We start from the raw sequence: 24,875 nt of genomic DNA on the forward strand, positions 1-24,875 counted from the left end.
CCTATCTGCAAATCCTCCCTTCACGCAAATCATGGATGATAGGGTAATACTGAAAACAGACCCTGCTTATCTACCCAAGGTTGCGTCCAATTTTCACAGGTCCCAGGAGATAATCCTTCCTTCTGCCCAGACCCTAAAAATAAGAAAGAGGAAAAATTCCACACATAAAGGTACCGTCACACTCAGCAACGCTGCAGCGATATAGACAACGAGCCGATCCCTGCAGCGTCACTGTTTAGGTCGCTGTAGAGATGTCAAACACAGCAGCTCCACAACGATGCAGGAGTGATCCTGTGACGTAGCGGTGATGCACTTATCGTTCTCACAGGTCATTAGCTCCATGTTTAACATTGCTGATATCGTTGCTTTTGCTGTCTAACACGACGATACACGCCGATCTGACGACCAAATAAAGTTCTGGACTTTTAGCTCCGACCAGCGATATCACAGCAGGATCCTGATCGCTGCTGCGTGTCAAACACAACGAGATCGCTAACTAGGACGCTGCAACGTCACGGATCGTTGTCGTTCTCGTTGTAAAGTTGTTTAGTGTGAAGGTACCGTTAGATGTGAGAAGGTGTCTAGTACAATATTTAGAATCCACCCAGCAGTATAGGAAGGAAGGGTCTCTCTTTATCTGTTTTCAGGGACTCAGAAAAGGACTCAAAGTGTCATGTCGGACGCTGTTCATACCAGGGCGTTCGACAGACAGCAGTAATTCCGCTTTTGTCTACTATGTGCTCAGTGGCATCAGCTAGATTTTATCTAGCTGGTCTGGGGTTAATTTAGCTGGTGCTCGGATTGGAAGCTGGGCCACGCCCACTGCCTTTAACTAGTTCTTCTGAACATTGGGCGTCGCCGATTATAGCTTCTGTCTTGTGCTTGGTTATCTCGGTCTGGAGTGGTGAGCTAGGAGTTGGAGTATTGTATCTGGTGGTGTATTTCCCTTTGTCTTATTTACGCCTTCCTATATTTGTATGTATTTTGCCCTGCGCATTTATAGTGTATTCTGAGTGACTGCGGCGTGCTGTATATTTTCCGTTACCCTTGTCTGTGCTAACTGTGGGTATTGGTGTATGATCTTTTCACTGGGTGGTGGGCGGTGGTTTTCAACCTAGGGTTGAAACAGGAGACAGGGCGAGGGTCGAGGCCTAGACATGCACACCATCAGTGTAAACTCTAGGTAGAGGGTCAGTCAGGATTTCCCTAGTCTGAGGGAAATTGCAGGGGCCCGGGTTATTAGCTCTTGCCCACCTAGTCTTCCCGTTACATTATAATCGGCCTTAAAAACAAAACAAAAAAAAGGGGTTTCCTTTTTTTGTTTTGTCATGGATCCCATGACTTCCATAACCCACCAGTTGGAGGCGCTGTCCCTACAGGTCACTGAGTTGAGGGGGGCAGTGCAGCAACAGGAATTAGCAGTATCTAATGTGCAAGCTGGAGCGGCAGGTAGAGTTGCTGAGCCTAAGTTTCCTTTGCCTGAAAAATTTGCTGGGGAACGCAGTAAATTTGTTTCTTTTCGTGAAGCTTGCAAACTATATTTCCGTATGCGCCCGATCTCTTCAGGTAATGAGGCTCAGCGTGTGGGCCTGGTGTTGTCATTGTTAAGCGGGGATCCCCAAGCATGGGCGTTTTCTTTGCCATCTGATTCTGCTGCATTTGACTGTTAAGTTTTTTTTTTCCTTTCTTGGAAACATTTACGATGAGCCTGACAGAATGGCTCTAGCAGAATCTAAGATACGCACTATTCGCCAGGGGGAGCGAGTTGCAGAGGATTACTGTTCTGAATTTCGTCGCTGGGCGATCGATACTCAGTGGAATGATCCAGCGCTGCAGTGTCAGTTTATTCATGGGGTTTCTGGAAGGGTTAAAAAAGCCCTTCTGATGTACGAGACTCCTACTTCTCTAGATTCCGCTATGAGTCTGGTTGTCCGCATTGATCGCCGTTTGCGTCAGGGGGAGCTTTAGACACCGCCTATGGGAGAGGGTTTAGGTTCACGTGTGGTTGCTGCAGGTGGGCCCACGGAGCCTATGCAAATCGCAGGGGTGACACATGTTAAGCGTCGAGCCCCTGTGCTCAGGAAGCAGGGAGCCTGTTTTTACTGCGGTAAGACTGGTCATTTTATTAATATCTGTCCTCTGCTGTCTAAGAAAAACGCAACGGCGGAAAACTTCTAAGCTCAGAGGGTGTGGAGGAGACCAATCTGACCTTATGTATATCCTCCATGGTGGTTTCTCAATGCATGCTCCCTGCTAAGGTTATTATCGCTGGCAGTGAGCTGCCAATTACTGTTTTTGTGGATAGTGGTTCAGCCACAAATCTCATTGATGAGGAGTTTGCGCACACAACCGGTTTTAGGATTGAAAAACTGCCTCATCCTATCCGCATGGTCACCATCAATGCTGCTCCTCTCTCACAAGGGGAGATTACTGAATTTGTGGCTGAGGTGAAACTCCACATTGGGGTTCTACATTCCGAGCAGGTTACATGTAAGGTGCTCAGGAATCTTCCTGCTCAGGTGGTTTTGGGTTTTCCATGGTTGTCTGTGCACAACCCGGTGATTGACTGGAAAACTCAGGACATAATTCAGTGGAGCGAGTTCTGCCAGGAGAATTGCCTGGCCACATGTGTGTCTGCTGTGACTTCAAGCGTTCCGGAGTCACTTCTGGATTTTGTGGATGTGTTCTCTGAGAAGGGTTGTTTAGAGTTGCCGCCACATCGCCCCTATGACTGTACTATCAGGTTTAAACCAGGGGCCAAATTGCCTAAAGCAAGGATGTTTAACATCTCCGGTCTGGAGAGACAAGCGTTAAAGGATTACATTGCTGAAAGTTTGAGCAAAGGGCACATCAGGCCTTGATCCTCGCCTGTGGCAGCAGGGTTCTTCTTCGTGAAGAAGAAAGATGTCGGATTACGCCCGTGTTTGGATTTCAGGGAATTGAACCTGATTACGGTTCGTGATCCATACCCTATGCCACTGATACCAGATTTGTTCAACCAGGTGGCAGGTGCTAAGTTGTTTACCAAGCTTGACCTCAGGGGGGCGTACAACATCATAAGAGTCCGTCAAGGTGATGAGTGGAAGACGGCTTTTAATACCCCTGAGGTTCATTTTGAAAATTTGGTGATGCTATTTGGGTTGACTAACGCACCTGTAGTGTTCCAACATTTCATTAATGATGTGTTTTCGCATGTTTTGGGGAAATTCGTTATCATGTACCTAGATGACATTCTCTTATATTCTTGCGACCGTGATACTCATTTAGATCATGTCAGGCAGGTGTTACAGCTTCTCAGAGAGAATAAGCTGTATGCTAAACTTGAGAAATGTGTATTTTCTGTTCAAGAGTTGCCTTTCTTGGGTTATATTGTGTCTGCTTCTGGTTTTAAAATGGACGCCGCTAAGGTGCAAGCGGTGCTGCATTGGGAACGGCCTGATAACCTGAAAGCACTTCAGCGGTTCCTTGGGTTTTCTAACTACTATAGGAAATTTATCAAGGATTTTTCCATCATTGCTAAACCGCTAACTGACATGACTAAAAAGGGTACCAATTTCTCCGTTTGGCCTGAGGCTGCTGTGCGCGCATTTGAATTTCTTAAGAACAGTTTTGTTTGAGCCCCCATTCTTTTGCAGCCAGATGTATCAAAACCTTTTGTTGTGGAAGTCGATGCGTCTGAGGTTGGTGTGGGGGCGGTACTATCACAAGGCTCATCTTTGAGTGATTTGCGTCCATGCGCCTATTTTTCCAAGAAACTGTCGTCCGCCGAACGTAACTACGATATCGGCAACAGGGAGTTGTTGGCAATCAAGTTGGCCTTTGAGGAATGGCGACACTTCTTGGAGGGGTCGGTTCATCAGGTCACTGTGATCACCGACCATAAGAATCTGCTGTATTAGGAGTCAGCCAAGCGTCTGTCCCCCAGGCAGGCTCGCTGGGCATTGTTTTTCACGCTGTTCAATTTTGTTGTCACTTACAGACCGGGGTCTAAAAACACTAAGGCGGATGCTGTGTCCAGGTGTTTTCCGGGGGGAGAACCTCGGGAGGATCCGTTACCCATCCTCCAAAAGGGTGTTGTGGTTTCGGCTCTCACTACCGAGGTTGAGGCTGAGATTGCCGAGGCTCAGGAGGAGGTACCATCTGAGCTTCCCATCAACAAATCTTTTGTACCGCTTCATCTCCGCTTAAAGGTTTTGGCGGAGCATCATGATGCTGTCCTGGCTGGCCACCCAGGGGATAGAGGTACCTTGGAGTTGGTGTCACATCGGTTTTGGTGGCCCAAGATCCGACAGGACGTGGTCTCATACGTGTCAGCTTGCACCGCGTGCGCTAGGGCTAAGACGCCCCGCTCCCGTCCTGTTGGCACACTACTTCCTCTTGAGGTACCTAGTAAGCCATGGACGGAAATCTCCATGGATTTCATCACTGATTTGCCCTCCTCAGCTGGGAACATGGTCATCTTGGTGATTGTTGATCGGTTTTCAAAAATGTCGCACTTTGTGTCTTTGCCTTCGTTGCCTAACGCTAAGACTCTGGCTCAGGTATTTGTGCAGGAGGTGGTCAGACTTCATGGGGTTCCATCTGAAATTGTGTCTGATAGGGGTACTCAGTTTGTGGCAAAACTTTGGAAAGCATTTTGCTCACGGCTGGGGATCAAGTTGTCTCATTCTTCGGCGTTTCATCCTCAGTCAAATGGTCAGACTGAGCGTATGAACCAAAATTTGGAACAGTACTTACGCTGCTTTGTCTCTGATAACCAGGAGGAGTGGTCTACGTTCCTTTCTTTGGCTGAGTTTGCCATCAATAATCACTGCCAGGAGTCGTCTGGGGAGTCTCCGTTTTTTTGTGTTTACGGGCTACATCCTCAATTTTGTACTTTGAGTCAGAGGGTGTTATGACCTGGTGGTTAAGGAGCAACACTGTTATGACCTGGTGGTTAAAAAAACAACATGGGACAAGCTCTGAGGAGGTGGTATCTTTACTGACCGCAGTTCCTAATCCTAACACCAACACTAGTAATAGCCGTGGGATGTTCCTGTCTCTCCCTAGACACCTCGTCACAGCCTGAGAACTAACTACCCCTAAAAATGGAAACAGAAAGCTATCTTGCCTCAGAGAAATTCCCAAAAGGAAAGATAGCCCCCCACAAATATTGACTGTGAGTGGAGAGGGAAATGACATACACAGAAATGAAAACAGATTTTAGCAAAGGAGGCCAAAACTAATCTAGATAGACAGAATAGGAAAGGATACTGTGCGGTCAGTATTAAAAACTAAAAATCCACGCAGAGTTTACAAAAATAATCTCCACACCGACTCACGATGTGGAGGGATAAATCTGCTTCCCCAGAGCTTCCAGCTAGCCTGAATATATCATAATGACAAGCTGGACAAAAAGAAACATAACATGAGCTGAGCAATAAAGTCCAAAGCAAATGGACAACCAAAAGAACTAGCAAGAACTTATCTTTTGCTGAAATGGACAGGCCATCAGAGCAATCCAAGGAGAGATCTGAATCCAACCCAGAAAACATTGACAGCTGGCATGAACTGAAGGCCAGAGCCAGATTAAATAGCAAAGCCAGGAGAGACGATCAGTGAAAGCAGCTGCTACAGCTAAACTCAAGGAGCAGCAGTTCCACTCGAAACCACCAGAGGGAGCCCAAGGGCAGAACTCACAAAAGTACCATTCACAACCACAGGAGGGAGCCCAAAAACGGAATTCACAACAGTACCCCCCCTTGAGGAGTGGTCACCGAACCCTCACCAGAGCCCCCAGGCCGATCAGGACGAGCCAAGTGAAAAGCACGAACCAAATCAGCAGCATGGACATCGGAGGCAACAACCCAAGAATTATCCTCCTGGCCATAACCCTTCCACTTGACCAGATACTGAAGCTTCCGCCTCGAAAGACGAGAATCCAAAATCTTCTCCACCACATATTCCAACTCCCCCTCAACCAACACCGGACCAGGAGGATCAACAGAGGGAACCATGGGCACCACATATCTCCGCAACAAAGAGCTATGGAAAACATTATGGATGGAAAAAGAAGCTGGAAGGGCCAAACGAAAAGACACCGGATTGATAATTTCAGAAATCTTATAAGGACCAATAAAGCGAGGCTTGAACTTAGGGGAAGAAACCTTCATAGGAACATGACGAGAAGACAACCAGACCAAATCCCCAACACGAAGCCGGGGACCAACACACCGACGACGGTTAGCAAAACGTTGAGCCTTTTCCTGAGACAACGTTAAATTGTCCACCACATGAGTCCAAATCTGCTGTAACCTGTCCACCACAGAATTCACACCAGGACAGTCAGAAGGCTCAACCTGCCCTGAAGAAAAACGAGGATGAAAACCAAAGTTACAAAAGAAAGGCGAAACCAAGGTAGCCGAACTAGCTCGATTATTAAGGGCAAACTCGGCCAACGGCAAGAAGGTCACCCAATCATCCTGATCAGCAGACACAAAGCATCTCAAATAGGTTTCCAAAGTCTGATTGGTTCACTCCGTTTGGCCATTTGTCTGAGGATGAAATGCTGAAGAAAAAGACAAATCAATGCCCATTCTAGCACAAAAGGACCGCCAAAACCTAGAAACAAACTGGGAACCTCTGTCAGACACAATATTCTCCGGAATGCCATGCAAACGAACCACATGCTGAAAAAATAAAGGAACCAAATCAGAGGAGGAAGGCAACTTAGGCAAAGGTACCAAATGGACCATCTTAGAAAACCGGTCACAAACCACCCAGATGAGACATCTTCTGAGAAACTGGAAGATCAGAAATAAAATCCATGGAAATATGCGTCCAGGGCCTCTCAGGGACCGGCAAGGGCAAAGCAACCCACTAGCACGGGAACAGCAAGGCTTAGCCTGGGCACAAGTCCCACAGGACTGCACAAAAGAACGCCCATCCCGCGACAAGGAAGGCCACCAAAAGGACCTAGCAACCAACTCTCTGGTACCAAAAATCCCAGGATGACCAGCCAATACTGAACAATGAACCTCAGAAATTACCTTACTAGTCCATCTATCAGGAACAAACAGTTTCCCCACTAGACAGTGGTCAGGTTTATCAGCCTGAAACTCCCAAAGCACCCACCGTAAATCAGTAGAGATGGCAGAAAGAATCACCCCCTCCTTGAGAATACCAGCTGGCTCAAGGACTCCCGGAGAATCAGGCAAAAAACTCCTAGAGAGGGCATCAGCCTTCACATTCTTAGATCCCGGAAGATACGAGACCACAAAATTAAAACGGGAGATGAACAGAGACCATCTAGCTTGTCTAGGATTCAACCGCTTGGCAGACTCAAGGTAAATCAGATTCTTATGATCGGTCAAGACCACAACGCGATGCTTGGCTCCTTCAAGCCAATGTCGCCTCTCCTCGAATGCCCACTTCATAGCCAACAACTCCCGATTGCCGACATCATAATTACGCTCAGCAGGCGAAAACTTTCTGGAGAAGAAAGCACACGGCTTCATCAAAGAGCCATCAGAACTTCTCTGAGACAAAACGGCCCCTGCCCCAATCTCAGAAGCGTCAACCTCAACCTGAAAAGGGAGAGAAACATCTGGCTGACGCAACACAGGGGCAGAAGTAAAACGACGTTTAAGCTCCTGAAAGGCCTCAACAGCCGCAGAGGACCAATTCATCACATCAGCGCCTTTCTTCGTCAAATCGGTCAGAGGCTTAACCACACTGGAAAAATTAGCAATGAAGCAGCGATAAAAATTAGCAAAGCCCAAAAATTTCTGAAAGCTCTTCACAGATGTGGGTTGAGTCCAATCATGAATGGCCTGGACCTTAACAGGGTCCATTTCAATAGCCGAGGGAGAAAAAATTAACCCCAAAAAAGAAACCTTCTGAACTCCAAAGAGGCACTTAGACCCCTTCACAAACAACGCATTAGCACGAAGGATCTGAAATACCATCCTGACCTGCTTCACATGAGACTCCCAATCATCGGAAAAAAACAAAATATCATCCAAATATACAATCATGAATTTATCCAGATAATTCCGGAAGATATCATGCATAAAGGACTGAAACACAGATGGAGCATTAGAGAGCCCGAATGGCATCACAAGGTATTCAAAATGGCCTTCGGGCGTATTAAATGCTGTTTTCCATTCATCACCCTGTTTAATACGAACCAGATTATACGCCCCTCGAAGGTCGATCTTGGTAAACCAACTAGCCCCCTTAATCCGAGCAAACAAATCAGAAAGCAAAGGTAAAGGGTACTGGAATTTGACCGTGATCTTATTGAGAAGGCGATAATCTATACAGGGTCTCAAGGAGCCATCCTTCTTGGCAACTAAAAAGAACCCTGCTCCCAACGGTGACGAAGACGGGCGAATATGCCCCTTCTCCAAAGACTCCTTTACATAACTCCGCATAGCGGCATGATCTGGCACAGACAGATTGAAAAGTCGGCCCTTAGGGAACTTACAGCCAGGAATCAAATTAATGGCACAATCGCAGTCCCTATGAGGAGGTAGGGAACTGGACTTGGGCTCATCAAATATATCCTGGAAATCCGACAAAAACTCAGGAACTTCAGAAGAAGGGGAAGAGGAAATTGACATCAAAGGAATATCACTATGTATCCCTTGACAACCCCAACTAGTCACAGACATAGATTTCCAATCCAGCACTGGATTATGTACCTGTAACCATGGAAAACCCAGCACAACAACATCAACAAATTATGCAACACCAAAAAGCGAATATTTTCCTGATGTGCTTGAGCCATGTATATGGTCAACTGTGTCCAGTACTGAGGTTTATTCTTGGCCAATGGCGTAGCATCAATCCCCCTTAAGGGAATAGGGCTCTGCAAAGGCTCCAAGGAAAAACCACAGCGTTTGGCAAATTCTAAGTCCATTAAGTTCAGGGCAGCGCCTGAATCTACAAATGCCATAACAGAAAAGGACGACAATGAGCAAATCAGGGTAACAGACAAGAGAAATTTAGGCTGTACAGTACTAATGGCAACAGACCTAGCGACCCTCTTAGTACGCTTCGGGCAATCAGAAATAGCATGAGTAGAGTCACCACAGTAAAAACACAGCCCATTTTGACGTCTGAATTCCTGCCGTTCTGCTCTAGTCAAAATCCTATCACATTGCATAGGCTCAGGACTCAGCCCAGAGGACACCGCCATATGGTGCACCACCTTGCGCTCGCGCAGGCGCCGATCAATCTAAATGGCCAAAGACATTGATTCGTTCAGACCAGCAGGCGTGGGGAACCCCACCATAACATCTTTTAGGGCTTCAGAAAGACCCTTTCTGAAAATTGCTGCCAGGGCATACTCATTCCATTTTGTGAGCACAGACCACTTTCTAAATTTCTGGCAGTATACTTCTGCCGCTTCCTGACCCTGACACAGAGCCAGCAAGGTTTTTTCTGCCTGATTCACAGAATTAGGTTCATCATACAGCAATCCGAGCGCTTGAAAAAATGCGTCTACATTGAGCAATGCAGGATTCCCTGGCTCAAGGGAGAATGTCCAGTCTTGCGGGTCTCCACGTAGCAGAGAAATGACAATCTTCACCTGCTGAATGGGGTCACCAGAGGAACCGGGTCTCAGAGCAAAAAACAAGGCTCTAAAACCGGAGTCTGAACAACATAATCTTGGATACTCTGTACCCTTGCAGCGAGTTGATCCACATGTGAGGACAGACCCTGAACCTCCATGTCAGCACCAAAATCCTGAACCACCCAGAGATTAAAGGGAAAAAAAAGACAAAACAGGCTGCAAAGAAAAAAAAATGACTCAGAACTTTTCCCTCTTTTGAGATGCATTCAACACATTGCGGACCAGCTGTACTGTTATGACCTGGTGGTTAAGGAGCAACACTGATATGACCTGGTGGTTAAAAAACAACATGGGACAAGCTCTGAGGAGGTGGTATCTTTACTGACCGCAGTTCCTAATCCTAACACCAACACTAGTAATAGCCGTGGGATGTTCCTGTCTCTCCCTAGACACCTCGTCACAGCCTGAGAACTAACTACCCCTAAAGATGGAAACAGAAAGCTATATTGCCTCAGAGAAATTCCCAAAAGGAAAGATAGCCCCCCACAAATATTGACTGTGAGTGGAGAGGGAAATGACATACACAGAAATGAAAACAGATTTTAGCAAAGGAGGCCAAAACTAATCTAGATAGACAGACAGAATAGGAAAGGATACTGTGCGGTCAGTATTAAAAACTAAAAATCCACGCAGAGTTTACAAAAATAATCTCCACACCGACTCACGATGTGGAGGGATAAATCTGCTTCCCCAGAGCTTCCAGCTAGCCTGAATATATCATAATGACAAGCTGGACAAAAAGAAACATAACATGAGCTGAGCAATAAAGTCCAAAGCAAATGGACAACCAAAAGAACTAGCAAGAACTTATCTTTTGCTGAAATGGACAGGCCATCAGAGAAATCCAAGGAGAGATCTGAATCCAACCCAGAAAACATTGACAGCGGCATGAACTGAAGACCAGAGCCAGATTAAATAGCAAGGCCAGGAGAGACGATCAGTGAAAGCAGCTGCTACAGCTAAACTCAAGGAGCAGCAGTTCCACTCGAAACCACCAGAGGGAGCCCAAGGGCAGAACTCACAAAAGTACCATTCATAACCACAGGAGGGAGCCCAAAAACGGAATTCACAACAGAGGGGCTCTTCCGGCGTTCCGGAGGAAGACCAGTTAGGAGCACAATTGTCAGCAGTCTGGAGGAGAGTTAAACAGCGCCTGTTGAGTGTGGGTGCTAGGTACAAACGTGTGGCTGACAGTAGGCGTGTGCCAGGTCCGGACCTGAGTGTGGATGACTGGGTGTGGTTATCCACAAAAAACATAAGACTCAAGATACCATCCCTTAAATTGGGTCCAAGGTTTATTGGTCCATTTAGGGTCGCCGCCGTCATTAACCCTGTAGCGTACCGATTGTAGCTTCCTACGGTGTATAAGATACACAACGTGTTCCACACATCGTTGCTAAAAAAGACGGTGGGTCTTGTGGACGCGACACCTATGCCTTCTCCAGTCTTGGTGGATGGTAATTTGGAATTCGAAGTCTCCAAGGTGGTTGACTCTCGTGTAGTGCGCCGCACTTTACAGTACTTGGTTCACTGGCGTGGTTATGGGCCTGAAGAAAGGTCCTGGGTACCAGCCTCGGACGTTCATGCGGACCGGCTGGTCAGTATGTTTCACCGCCGTCATCCGGACAAGCCGGGTCCTATAAGCCGTGAGGGCCCTGGGGTCCCTCGTAGAAGGCGGGGTACTGTCATGTCAGACGCTGTTCATACCAGGGCGTTCAACAGACAGCGGTAATTCCGCTTTTGTCCACTATGTGCTCAGTGGCGTCAGCTAGATTTTATCTAGCTGGTCCGGGGTTAATTTAGCTGGTGCTCGGATTGGAAGCTGGGCCACGCCCACTGCCTTTAAATAGTTCTTCTGAACATTGGGCGTCGCCGATTATAGCTTCTGTCTTGTGCTTGGTTATCTCGGTCTGGAGTGGTGAGCTAGGAGTTGGAGTATCGTATCTGGTGGTGTATTTCCCTTTGTCTTATTTACTCCTTCCTATATTTGTATTTATTTTGCCCTGCGCATTTATAGTGTATTCCTGAGTGACTGCGGCGTGGTGTATATTTTCCGTTATCCTTGTCTGTGCTAACTGTGGGTATTGGTGTATGATCTTTTCACTGGGTGGTGGGCGTGGTTTTCAGCCTAGGGTTGAAACAGGAGACAGGGCGAGGGTCGAGGACTAGATATGCACACCATCAGTGTAAACTCTAGGTAGAGGGTCAGTCAGGATTTCCCTAGTCTGAGGGAAATTGCAGGGGCCCGGGTTATTAGCTCTTGCCCACCTAGTCTTCCCGTGACACAAAGCCTCCAAAAGCACTATAGCTCGCTGGGTAACAGATGCGATAGCCTTGGCGTGTTCGTCCACTGGAAACACAGTTCCTGAGGGGCTCAAAGCACACTCTACAAGAGCTATGGCGACCTCCTGGGCCGAAAGGTTGGAGGTATCAATAGACAAAATCTGTAAAGCGGCCACCTGGTCATCACCTTCAACCTTTTTTAGACACTACCGCTTAGATCTAGCCTCTTCATCTGACTTAACCTTCGGAAGAAGGGTCTTGCAGGCTGTGGTCCCTCCCTAAGCAAGAATCTCTGAAATTCTTTCTGGTAGTGCTGTCATGGGCAACTGAGAAAAGCATAGTTACTTACCGGTAATGGTATTTCTCAGAGCCCATGACAGCACCTGCTTATTCCCCCCCCTTATCACGTGTGCGGTGAGCACTTTATTATATGAAATGTATATTTTTATTATAGACATGGTGTAGTCCTATTAAGCAATATGTTAAAATTGTATATTTTCCTGTTGTCACTAACCTGGAGGACCTCTGATGCTCTGTAAACCAAACTGACGCAGGAGAGAGGTACTGCCCTTTTATCCTATAGGTTTCCTGTCCCTGAAGGGCGGATCCCCTCTCTCTGGTAGTGCTGTCATGGGCTCTGAGAAATAACGTTATCGGTAAGTAACTATGCTTTTATTTTATTTCATATGTTTCATATGTTTTTATTGAATAAATAAATATCAATTAATGGTGGAATATACACATTCAGAGAAATATATTGTAAACACTTGAAAAGAAAATTTTTCATGGAAGGTCATGGCAGATAATAAAGAGAGCGAACTAGATGCAATTACACATTTTTCTCTACGAGTTCTTGCCCCTCATTTTTCTTTATTCTATATATATATATATATATATATATTATACAGTCATGGCCAAAAGTATTCACACCCCTGCAATTCTGTCAGATAATACTCAGTTTCTTCCTGAAAATGATTGTAAACACAAATTCTTTGGTATTATTATCTTCATTGAATTTGTCTTAAATGAAAAAAACACAAAAAGAATTGTTCTAAAGCCAAGTTGGATATAATTCCACACCAAACAAAAAAGGGGGTGGACAAAAGTATTGGCACTGTTCGAAAAATCATGTGATGCTTCTCTAAATTGTGTAATTAACGGCACCTGTAACTTACCTGTGGCACCTAACAGGTGTTGGCAATAACTAAATGACACTTGCAGCCAGTAAACATGGATTAAAGATGACTCAACCTCTGTCCTGTGTCCTTGTGTGCACCACATTGAGCATGGAGAAAAGAAGACCAAAGAACTGTCTGAGGACTTGAGAAACCAAATTGTGAGGAAGCATGAGCAATCTCAAGGCTAGAAGTCCATCTCCAAAGACCTGAATGTTCCTGTGTCTACTGTGCGCAGTGCCATCAAGAAGTTTAAAGCCCATGGCACTGTGGCTAACCTCCCTAGATGTGGACGGAAAAGAAAAATTGACAAGAGATTTCAACACAAGATTGTGCGGATGTTGGATAAAGAACCTCGACTAACATCCAAACAAGTTCAAGCTGCCCTGCAGCCCGAGGGTACCACAGTGTCAACCCGTACTATCCGTCGGCGCCTGAATGAAAAGGGACTGTATGGTAGGAGACCCAGGAAGACCCCACTTCTTACCCCGAGACATAAAAAAACCAGGCTGGAGTTTGCCAAAACTTACCTGAAAAAGCCTAAAACGTTTTGGAAGAATGTTCTCTGGTCAGATGAGACAAAAGTAGAGCTTTTTGGGCAAAGGCATCAACATAGAGTTTACTGGAGAAAAAAAGAGGCATTCAAAGAAAAGAACACGGTCCCTACAGTCAAACATGCCGGAGGTTCCCTGATGTTTTGGGGTTGCTTTGCTGCCTCTGGCACTGGACTGCTTGACCGTGTGCATGGCATTATGAAGTCTGAAGACTACCAACAAATTTTGCAGCATAATGTAGGGCCCAGTGTGAGAAAGCTGGGTCTCCCTCAGAGGTCATGGGTCTTCCAGCAGGACAATGACCCAAAACACACTTCAAAAAGCACTAGAACATGGTTTGAGAGAAAGCACTAGAGACTTCTAAGGTGGCCAGCAATGAGTCCAGACCTGAATTCCATAGAACACCTGTGGAGAGATCTAAAAATGGCAGTTTGGAGAAGGCACCCTTCAAATATCAGGGACCTTGAGCAGTTTGCCAAAGAAGAATGGTCTAAAATTCGAGCAGAGCATTGTAAGAAACTCATTGATGGTTACCGGAAGCGGTTGGTCGCAGTTATTTTGGCTAAAGGTTGTGCAACCAAGTATTAGGCTGAGGGTGCCAATACTTTTGTCTGGCCCATTTTTGGAGTTTTGTGTGAAATGATAAATGTTTTGCTTTTTGCTTCATTCTCTTTTGTGTTTTTTCATCTAAGACAAATTAAATGAAGATAATAATACCAAAGAATTATATACTTAACAAAAAAGTGTGTTCAACTGAAATTATGTCTTATATTCTAGGTTCTTCAAAGTAGCCACATTTTGCTTTGATGACTGCTTTGCACACTCTTGGCATTCTCTTGATGAGCTTCAAGAAGTAGTCACCAGGAATGGTTTTCAATTCACAGGTGTGCCCTGGCAGGTTTAACCCCTTCCCGACCTTTGACGCCACGTAGGCGTCATGAAAGTCGGTGCCAATCCGACCCATGACGCCTTTGTTGCATCATGGAATGATCGCGTCCCTGCAGATCGGGTGAAAGGGTTAACTCCTATTTCACCCGATCTGCAGGGAGAGGGGGAGTTGTACTTCAGCCCAGGTGGGGTGGCTTTGTTCCCACGTGGTTACGATCGCTCTGATTGGCTGTTGAAAGTGCAACAGCCAATCAGAGCAATTTGCAATATTTCACCTATGAAAATGGTGAAATATTGCAATCCAGCCATGGCCGATGCTGCAATAGCATCTGCCATGGCTGGAAATCATGTTCTGCCCCCCCCCCCCACCGCCCCCGATTTCCTCCCCAGTCCTCCGTTCTGTCCGGTACCCCCCTCCGTCCCCCTGTCCGCTCCCCCGTGCTCCTGTCCGCTCCCGCCGTCCTCCGATCCACCCCCCCTGTGCTCCGATCCACCACCCCCTCATACTTACCGAGCCTCCCGAAGTCGGTCCGTCTTCTCCCTGGGCGCCGCTATCTTCCAAAATGGCGGGCGCGTGCGTAGTGCGCCCGCCGAATCTGCCGGCCGGCAGATTCGTTCCATGTACATTTTGATCACTGTGATAAACTTATCACAGTGATCAAAATAAAAAAATAGTAAATGACCCCCCCCCTTCACCCCCCATAGGTAGGGACAATAATAAAATAAAGAAAATATTTTTTTTTTCCACTAGGGTTAGAGTTAGGGTTAGGGGTAGGGTTAGGGTTAGAACTAGGGTTAGCGTTAGAATTAGGCTATGTGCACACGGTGCGGATTTGGCTGCGGATTCGTAGCAGTGTTCCATCAGGTTTACAGTACCATGTAAACCTATGGAAAACCAAATCCGCTGTGCCCATGGTGCGGAAAATACCGCGCTGAAATGCTGTGCTGTATTTTCCGCAGCATGTCAATTCTTTGTGCGGATTTAGCAGCGTTTTACAGCTGTTCCTCAATAGGAATCCGCAGGTGAAATCCGCATAAAAAACACTGGAAATCCATGGTAAATCCGCAGGTAAAACGCAGTGCCTTTTACCTGCGGATTTTTCAAAAATGGTGCGGAAAAATCTCACACGAATCCGCAACGTGGGCACATAGCCTTAGGGTTAGGGTTGGAATTAGAGTTAGGGTTGGAATTAGGGCTAGGGTTGGAAATAGGATTAAGAATAGGCTTGTGGTTAGGGTTATGGTTAGGGTTAGGGGTGTGTTGGGGTTAAAGTTGTGGTTAGGGTTGGGATTAGGGTTAGGGTTGGGATTAGGGTTAGGGTTGTGGTTAGGGGTGTGTTGGGGTTGGGTTGTGATTAGGGTTATGGCTAGAGTTGGGATTAGGGTTAGGGGTGTGTTGGGGTTAGGGTTGGGATTAGGCTTAGGGGTGTGTTGGGGTTAGTGTTGGAGTTAGAATTGAGGGGTTTCCACTGTTTAGGCACATCAGGGGTCTCCAAACGCAACGTGGCGCCACCATTGATTCCAGCCAATCTTGCGTTCAAAAAGTCAAATGGTGCTCCCTCCCTTCCGAGCCCCGACGTGTGCCCAAACAGTGGTTTACCCCCACATATGGGGTACCAGCATACTCAGGACAAACTGGGCAACAATTATTGGGGTCCAATTTCTCCTGTTACCCTTGCAAAAATAAAACATTGCTTGCTAAAACATAATTTTAGAGGAATGAAAAATGATTTTTTATTTTCACGGCTCTGCGTTATAAACTTCTGTGAAGCACTTGGGGGTTCAAAGTGCTCACTATACATCTAGATAAGTTCCTTGGGGGGTCTAGTTTCCAAAATGGGGTCACTTGTGGGGGTTTCTACTGTTTAGGCACATCAGGGGCTCTGGAAATGGAATGTGACGCACGCAGACCACTCCATCAAAGCCTGCATTTCAAAACGTCACTACCTCCCTTCCGAGCCCCGACTTGTGACCAAACAGTGGTTTACCCCCACATATGGGGTATCAGTGTACTCAGGACAAACTGGGCAACAACTATTGGGGTCCAATTTCTCCTGTTACCCTTGTGAAAATAAAAAATTGCTTGCTAAAACATCATTTTTAAGGAAAGAAAAATTATTTTTTATTTTCACGGCTCTACGTTGTAAACTTCTGTGAAGCACTTGGGGGTTCAAAGTGCTCACCACATATCTAGATAAGTTTCTTGGGGGTCTTGTTTCCAAAATGGGGTCAATTGTGGGGAGTTCCTACTGTTTAGGCACATCAGGGGCTCTGCAAACGCAACCGGACGCCCGCAGAGCATTCCATCAAAGTCTGCATTTCAAAACGTCACTACTTCCCTTCCGAACCCCGGCATGTGCCCAAACAGTGGTTTACCCCCACATATGGGGTATCAGCGTACTCAGGAGAAACTGGACAACAACTTTTGGGGTCCAATTTCTGCTTTTACCCTTGGGAAAATAAAAAATTCTGGGCTAAAAATCATTTTTGAGGAAAGAAAAATTATTTTTTATTTTCACGGCTCTGCGTTATAAACTTCTGTGAAGCACCTGGGGGTTATAAGTGCTCACTATGCATCTAGATAAGTTCCTTGGGGGGTCTAGTTTCCAAAATGGGGTCACTTGTGGGGGAGCTCCAATGTTTAGGCACACGGGGGGCTCTCCAAACGCGACATGGTGTCCGCTAAAGATTGGAGCCAATTTTTCATTCAAAAAGTCAAATGGCGCTCCTTCCCTTCCGAGCCCTGCCGTGCGCCCAAACAGTGGTTTACCCCCACATATGAGGTATCAGCGTACTCAGGACAAATTGGACAACAACGTTCGTGGTCCAGTTTCTCCTTTTACCGTTGGGAAAATAAAAAAATTGTTGCTAAAAGATCATTTTTGTGACTAAAAAGTTAAATGTTCATTTTTTACTTCCATGTTGCTTCTGCTGCTGTGAAACACCTGAAGGGTTAATAAACTTCTTGAATGTGGTTTTGAGCACCTTGAGGGGTGCAGTTTTTAGAATGGTGTCACTTTTGGGTATTTTCAGCCTTATAGACGCCTCAAACTGACTTCAATTGTGAGGTGGTCCCTAAAAAAAATGGTTTTGTAGATTTTGTTGTAAAAATGAGAAATCACTGGTCAAATTTTAACCCTTATAACTTCCTAGCAAAAAAAAAATTTAAAACTATTTTGTGTCACATAACTCTCTGGTTTAACAGAATAAAAATTCAAAATGTGAAAATTGCGAAATTTTCAAAATTTTCGCCAAATTTCCGTTTTTTTCACAAATAAACTCAGAAATTATCGACCTAAATTTACCACTAACATGAAGCCCAATATGTCACGAAAAAACAATCTCAGAATCGCTAGGATCCGTTGAAGCGTTCCTGAGTTATTACCTCATAAAGGGACACTGGTCAGAATTGCAAAAAACGGCAAGGTCATTAAGGCCAAAATAGGCTGGGTCATGAAGGGGTTAATAAGTGGGATTTCTTGCCTTATAAATGGGGTTAGGACCATCAGAAGTCTGGTGGATGCACAGCTGAATAGACTGTTAGAATTTGTATTATGGCAAGAGAAAAGCAGCTAAGTAAAGAAAAACGAGTTGCCATCATTACTTTAAGAAATGAAGGTCAGTCAGTCTGAACAATTGGGCAACTTTGAAAGTGTCCCCACAAGTGCAGTGGCAAAAACCATCAAGCGCTACAAAGAAACTGGCTCACATGAGGACCTCCCCAGGAAATGAAAACCAAGAGTCACCTCTGCTTCTGAGGATAAGTTTATCCGAGTCACCAGCCTCAGAAATCGCAGGTTAACAGCAAGCTCAGATTAGAGACCAGGTCAATGCCACACAGAGTTCTAGCAGCAGACACATCTCTACAACAACTGTTAAGAGGAAATTTTGTACAGCATGCCTTCATGGTAAAATAGCTGCTAGGAAACCACTGCTAAGGACAGGCAACAAGCAGAAGAGACTTGTTTGGGCTAAAGAACACAAGGAATGGACATTAGACCAGTGGAAATCTGTGCTTTGGTCTGATGAGTCCAAATTTGAGATCTTTGGTTCGAACCACCATGTCTTTGTGCGACGCAGAAAAGGTGAACGGATGGACTCTACATGCCTGGTTCCCACCGTGAAGCATGGAGGAGGAGGTGTGATGGTGTGGGGGTGCTTTGCTGGTGACACTGTTGGGGATTTATTCAAAATTGAAGGCATACTGAACCAGCATGGCTACCACAGCATCTTGCAGCAGCATGCTATTCCATCCGGTTTGCGTTTAAATGGACCATCATTTATTTTTCAACAGGACAATTACCCCAAACACACCTCCAGGCTGTGTAAGGGCTATTTGACCAAGAAGGAGAGTGATGGGGTGAGATGGTTTGGGGTGAGGTGGACCGCAGAGTGAATGCAAAAAGGCCAACAAGTGCTAAGCATCTCTGGGAACTCCTTCAATATTGTTGGAAGACCATTCCCGGTGACTACCTCTTGAAGCTCATCAAGAGAATGCCAAGAGTGTGCAAAGCAGTCATCAATGCAAAAGGTGGCTACTTTGATGAACCTAGAATATAAGACATAATTTCAGTTGTTTCACACTTTTTTGTTAAGTATATAATTCCACATGTGTTAATTCATAGTTTTGATGCCTTCAGTGTGAATGTACAATTTTCATAGTCATGAAAATACAGAATAATCTTTAAATGAGGAGGTGTGTCCTAACTTTTGGTCTGTACTGTAGATAAGAAGGCATTTATTATATATTGAACTATCTTTAAACCAATTCTTTATTTAATAATAATCTTGTCATGTGCTAACACGTCAGCACCTGTGACGTCAAATGTCAGGTGAATCCTTGGCGCGTTTATTTGAATTTTGAAATCTGAACCTATTTAAAGTGTGTAACCACTTTTGTCTGTACTTGTTGCATTTCCTGAGGAAGGAGTCATGGGTATTCCGAAACGTGTAGAATACATCACTGGTCAATAGTGTTGAGCATTCAGATACTGCAAATATCGAGTATCGGCCGATATTCGCTGTATCGGAGTTCCGATACTGAGTTCCGATAATTTTACAATATCGAAAACCGGAATCGGAAGTTCCCCTAATGCAATGAACCAGTTTTATTCTATTCAGCCAATGGGATCCTAAAAAGTGTAGGCACATCCTGTTAGGCATGTTAGCCATGTTAACTAATGGCATGGCTGTGATTGGCTACTGAAATTATGTTGGTGGTGGGCGGTGCGTGGCGGAGACTGCGTGTCTGTGCGGGCCTGCCTGCCTGGGGTCTGTACGGGCCTCTCGGGGGTCTGTACGAGCCACTCGGGGGTCTGTGCGGGCCTGCCGGGGGTCTTTATGTCTGTGTGCAGGCATCATCCTATGAGACTAGAAGTCCCATCGGGCTGTGCCTGCTACAATGACAGTGATTGACACATTAGCCAATGATGGGACAGTAGTAGTCCCATCATCCGGCTAATGTGTTGAATGTAAAAAAAAAAACAAAACACAAACATACATACTGCATACAACATACTACATACATACTACATACATACATACAACATACTACATACATACTACATACATACAGCCATGGACAAAAATTTTGAGAATGAGACAAATATTAATTTTTCTAAAGTCTACTGCTTCATTTTTTTTAATGGCAATTTGCATATACTCCTGAATGTCAGAGTGATCAGCTTAACAGCAATTACTGTACTTGCAAAGTCAATATTTGCCCAGAAAATGAACTTTAACCCCCAAAACACATTTCATCATCATTGCAGTCCTGCCTTAAAAGGAACAGCTAACATCGTTTTAGTGATTGATCCATTAACTCAGGTGTGGGTGTTGATGAGGACAGGGCTGGCGATCAATCAGTCATGATTAAGTAAGAATGACATCACTGGACACTTTAAAAGGAGGCTGGTGCTTGGTATCATTGTTTCTCTTCAGTTAACCATGGTTATCTCTAAAGAAACACGTGCAGCCATCATTGCACTGCACAAAAATGGCCTAACAGGGAAGAGTATCGCAGCTACGAAGATTGCACCTCAGTCAACAATCTATCGCATCATCAAGAACTTCAAGGAGAGAGCTTCCATTGTTGTCAAAAAGGCTCCAGGGCGCCCACGAAAGACCAGCAAGCGCCAGGACCGTATCTTAAACTGTTTCTGCTGCGGGATCGGACTACCAGCAGTGCCGAGCTTGCTCAGGAATGGCAGCAGGCTGGTGTGAGTGCCTCTGCACGCACTGTGAGGCGGAGACACTTTGAGCAAGGCCTGGTTTTAAGGGGGGCAGCAAACAAGCCACTTCTCTCCAGAAAAAACATCAGGGACCGACTGATATTCTGCAAAAGGTACAGGGAGTGGACTGCTGAGGACTGGGGCAAAGTCATTTTCTCTGATGAATCCCCTTTTCGATTGTTTGGGACATCTGGAAAACAGCTTATTTGGAGAAGAGGTGAGCGCTACCACCAGTCTTGTCTCATGCCAACTGAAAAGCATCCTGAAACCATTCACAGTCTTGCCTAAAAACACAGCCATGAATAAAGAATGGTACCAGAATGTCCTCCAAGAGCAACTTCTCCCAACCGTCCAAGAGCAGTTTGGCGCCCAACAATGCCTTTTCCAGCATGATGGAGCACCTTGCCATAAAGCAAAGGTGATAACTAAATGGCTCATGGAACAAAACATAGAGATTTTGGGTCCATGGCCTGGAAACTCCCCAGATCTTAATCCCATTGAGAACTTGTGGTCAATCATCAAGAGACGGGTGGACAAACAAAAACCAACAAATTCAGGCAAAATGCAAGCATTGATTATGCAAGAATGGACTGCTATCAGTCAGGATTTGGTCCAGAAGTTGATTGAGAGCATGCCAGGGAGAATTGCAGAGGTCTTGAAGAAAGGTCAACACTGCAAATATTGACTTGCTGCATTAACTCATTCTAACTGTCAATATAACCTATTGGTACTCATAATATGATTGCAATTATATTTCTGTATGTGATATAAACATCAGACAAACACTAATAAAAACCAGAGGGCAGCAGATCATGTGAAAATATAATTTTGGTCTCATTCTCAAAACTTTTGGCCATGACTGTACATGCAGCATACTACATACATACTACATACATGCAACATACTACATACATACTACATACTATATACTACATACATACTACATACATACATACAACATACATACCACATACATACAACATACTACATACAACATACATACTTCAAACATACATACTACATACATGCATGCATACAACATACATACTACATACATACTACATTCATACATTACATACAATACATACATATAACTATATGTATGTACATATACATATATATAACTATGTATGTAGTATGTGGTATGTATGCATGTTGTATGTATGTAGTATGTATGTATGTAGTATGTATGTAGTATGTTGTATGTATGTAGTATATAGTATGTTGGTAGTATGTTGTATGTATGTAGTATGTATGTAGTATTTTGTATGTATGTATGTTGTATGTATGTAGTATGTATGTTTGTGTTTTTTGTTTTTTTTACATTCAACACATTAGCCGGATGATGGGACTACTACTGTCCCATCATTGGCTAATGTGTCAATCACTGTCATTGCAGCAGGCATAGCCCGATGGGACTTGTAGTCCCATCGGATGATGCCTGCACACAGACACAAAGACCCCCGAGAGGCCTGTACAGGCCCCAGCAGGCCAGCACAGACCCCCGAGAGGCCTGTACAGGCCCCAGCAGGCCATCACAGTCCCCCAAGAGGCCCATACAAGCCCCGGCAGGCCCGCACAGACTTCCGAGAGGCCCGTACAGACCCTGGCAGGCCCGCACAGACCCCGCCCCCCCCCGAACTGGATGTGCAAGGAAAGAAAGGGTTTATTTTAATTCCGATATTTGTGTCCCATTGACTTGCATTGGTTTCCGGTATCGGAATCGGCGATATCTGGTATTTTTGGGGTATCGGTCCCATCCAATCCGATCCGATATTTTCCGATATCGGAAGGTATCGCTCAACACTACTGGTCAACTATACAATTGGTCTGTTTTTGGATGTGCTGGCAGCGCACATCATAACCCACAAATCCTCCTTTTCAGCGATATAACTACGGCCGCATGTCGACCAATGGATCTGCGGCAGCCGGCACTATATGCTTGTGAATATTCTACATGAGGTGACCAGTTAATTTTACAGGTAAATCCTCTATAACTTGTGAGATAAGACACTATTTGCGCTTCTTTCCTACAAGTTATTTCCCCCCACAATAGTGACATCCAGAGTCCCCCATTTTCGGTACAATGACAAAGCGTCCACACAGAAAACTTACCAAAATCTTGTGCACCTGTCCTTTTATATGCCGTATCCCTACATCCAGTGGTTCCTACTATACTCCCATTCCTTGTTCTCGCATCAAGCACTCCCACCATCCTATTGCATCCAGTTTCAAGTACTTCCTCTGACGGATAGTATCGTACTATCTGCAGCTTACGACCGTATTTTTCGGACTATAAGACGCACTTTTTCCCAAAAAAAACTGTGAGGAAAATGGGGGGTGCATCTTATAGTTGGAATGCAGGCTTACCAGTTGGTTGTAGCAGAAGTGTGGCGGCGGCAGAGGTGCGGGGATGATGAGGTGCAGTGAGCGGTATGGCGTGAGCAGAGTCCCTTCCACAGGTGAGGTGACGCCGCGGCCCAGTATTCAAGGCAAATAGCAGAGCCGGGTGAATCACGGCTTTCTCGGTGGCATCGGCAATCTTCCTGAGGCCGCGCGTGTGCAGATTGAGTTCTCTGCTTCCCGGGGCTTCAGGAAGATGGCCACCGTGATCTCCATCTGCGCACGCGCTGCTTACATGTGGCTTCTGGTCCACAGATTGGGAAACACTGAGAGAAACTACTGTGAAAACTGCAATATTTCAGGATTTTTTTTTAAATCTGAGATTAAAAATAATTGCAAAGTTAGGATTATATTTTCAAGTGTTTATAGAACACAGTGGATAGTAGAAAAGCGAATTCGGACATGAGGCCTCAACACATAATAAACTGTGATATAAAAATGTGTGTGTGCGTATACATGTATATATTTTGGAATATCATGTATAGGTCTGAACACTCCCAGGGAGATTGGAAAATAGAGACTTTAGTCACTATTTAAAGTGGTTGACAGCTGTTAGGCTCCAATGAACCTTACGTGGCAACGGGTGCAGAGCACTAATTGAACTCAACTATACCCCATCAGTGAAAAATTCATGGTTGACATAACATTTTGATTTAAACAGTGATTGATTACTTTTCTGGTACTACACTTATTTAAATTAATCTGTGAATTTTCAACCCTTTTCTTTTTCTACTTTCAGGGACAAGTCAAAGAAGTTAGCAGAGCAGGCTGCAGCCATTGTGTGTCTTCGAACATTAGGACTTCCAGAAGGAAAACTTGGAGAGAAAGAAAGTGATCTTGTTCTGAAAAGAAAAAGAGGAATCCCAAATGAAAGTATTGACATGACAGACTCTCAAGGTGGAGTGCAGCTTAAGAAAAGATTCCATAGCAATGAGAATTTTGATGACTCAAAAGTTTAGCAACATATTTGTCACCGTATCTCAATCGTGACTGCACATTTTATTTTAAAGTGTAGCTCCCATATTTAAATATGGATATTGTCAGACACTGCTTATAAATACAAGTAATTTAGCAATTTCCTACTTACTAAAATTTTCAGTTCTTGAGATAGCAACACTTTAGCTCACAGCTTGTTACCTTGCACTGCAAAACATGCCCAGTGCTTACAAGCGCTTTTATATTCAGCTTGTAATCACTGTTTTGAAGCTGGCCAGGATCACTGGACTGTTACCTCCTAATGCTGGCCAACTTCAGTGCAGTGCTTACAAACTAGACAGCAGCAGTGGTCGTTCTCTGAAGCAACAAGCTGAAAAGGAAAAAGTGGCATCAAATTGTAATACACTATAAATTGCAAGAGTGCTTGTTTTTGCAGTGACTATCTGAAAGTATGCCTCCATGAAGATGAGAACAACCCCCCTTAACTGTTTATTTTTGCAATATTTTTAAATACATTTTGTTTTTCAACTGAAATATCTTCAGTGAGTTTGATGCAGCTTACTTCTGTGTTTTGTTTGTTTATAGAAATACAGGCAAAATAGGTAAGAAAACCTGGTTGTCTAACTAAATAAATTTGCTTTCAGAGTGCTGATAGAAGACATACACTAGCACTTATACTCATGATAAAAACAAGCTTTTGTCTGCTCAGAAAATTACACCTGTTAATGCCCAATAGTGCCCAAATACAAAATGCATATTTACAATTAAATATATCAGAGCAGTTCAT

At 44.9% G+C, this 24,875-nt stretch overlaps 1 protein-coding gene across 6 annotated transcripts in view; it reads left to right on the top strand.

Moving 5' to 3' along the window:
- DUS2 (dihydrouridine synthase 2) overlaps positions 1 to 24,875 on the top strand; it is a 569,010-nt gene that overhangs the window by 463,029 nt on the left and 81,106 nt on the right. For all 6 annotated transcript variants that reach the window (XM_077288143.1, XM_077288137.1, XM_077288139.1 and 3 more), the window contains one exon: positions 23,892 to 24,049. In XM_077288143.1, the coding sequence (XP_077144258.1) occupies positions 23,892 to 24,049 (158 nt within the window). The remainder of the gene's footprint in view (positions 1 to 23,891; positions 24,050 to 24,875) is intronic.

This window comes from Ranitomeya variabilis, chromosome 2, assembly GCF_051348905.1.
Source record: "Ranitomeya variabilis isolate aRanVar5 chromosome 2, aRanVar5.hap1, whole genome shotgun sequence".
NCBI classification, from domain to species: domain Eukaryota; kingdom Metazoa; phylum Chordata; class Amphibia; order Anura; family Dendrobatidae; genus Ranitomeya; species Ranitomeya variabilis.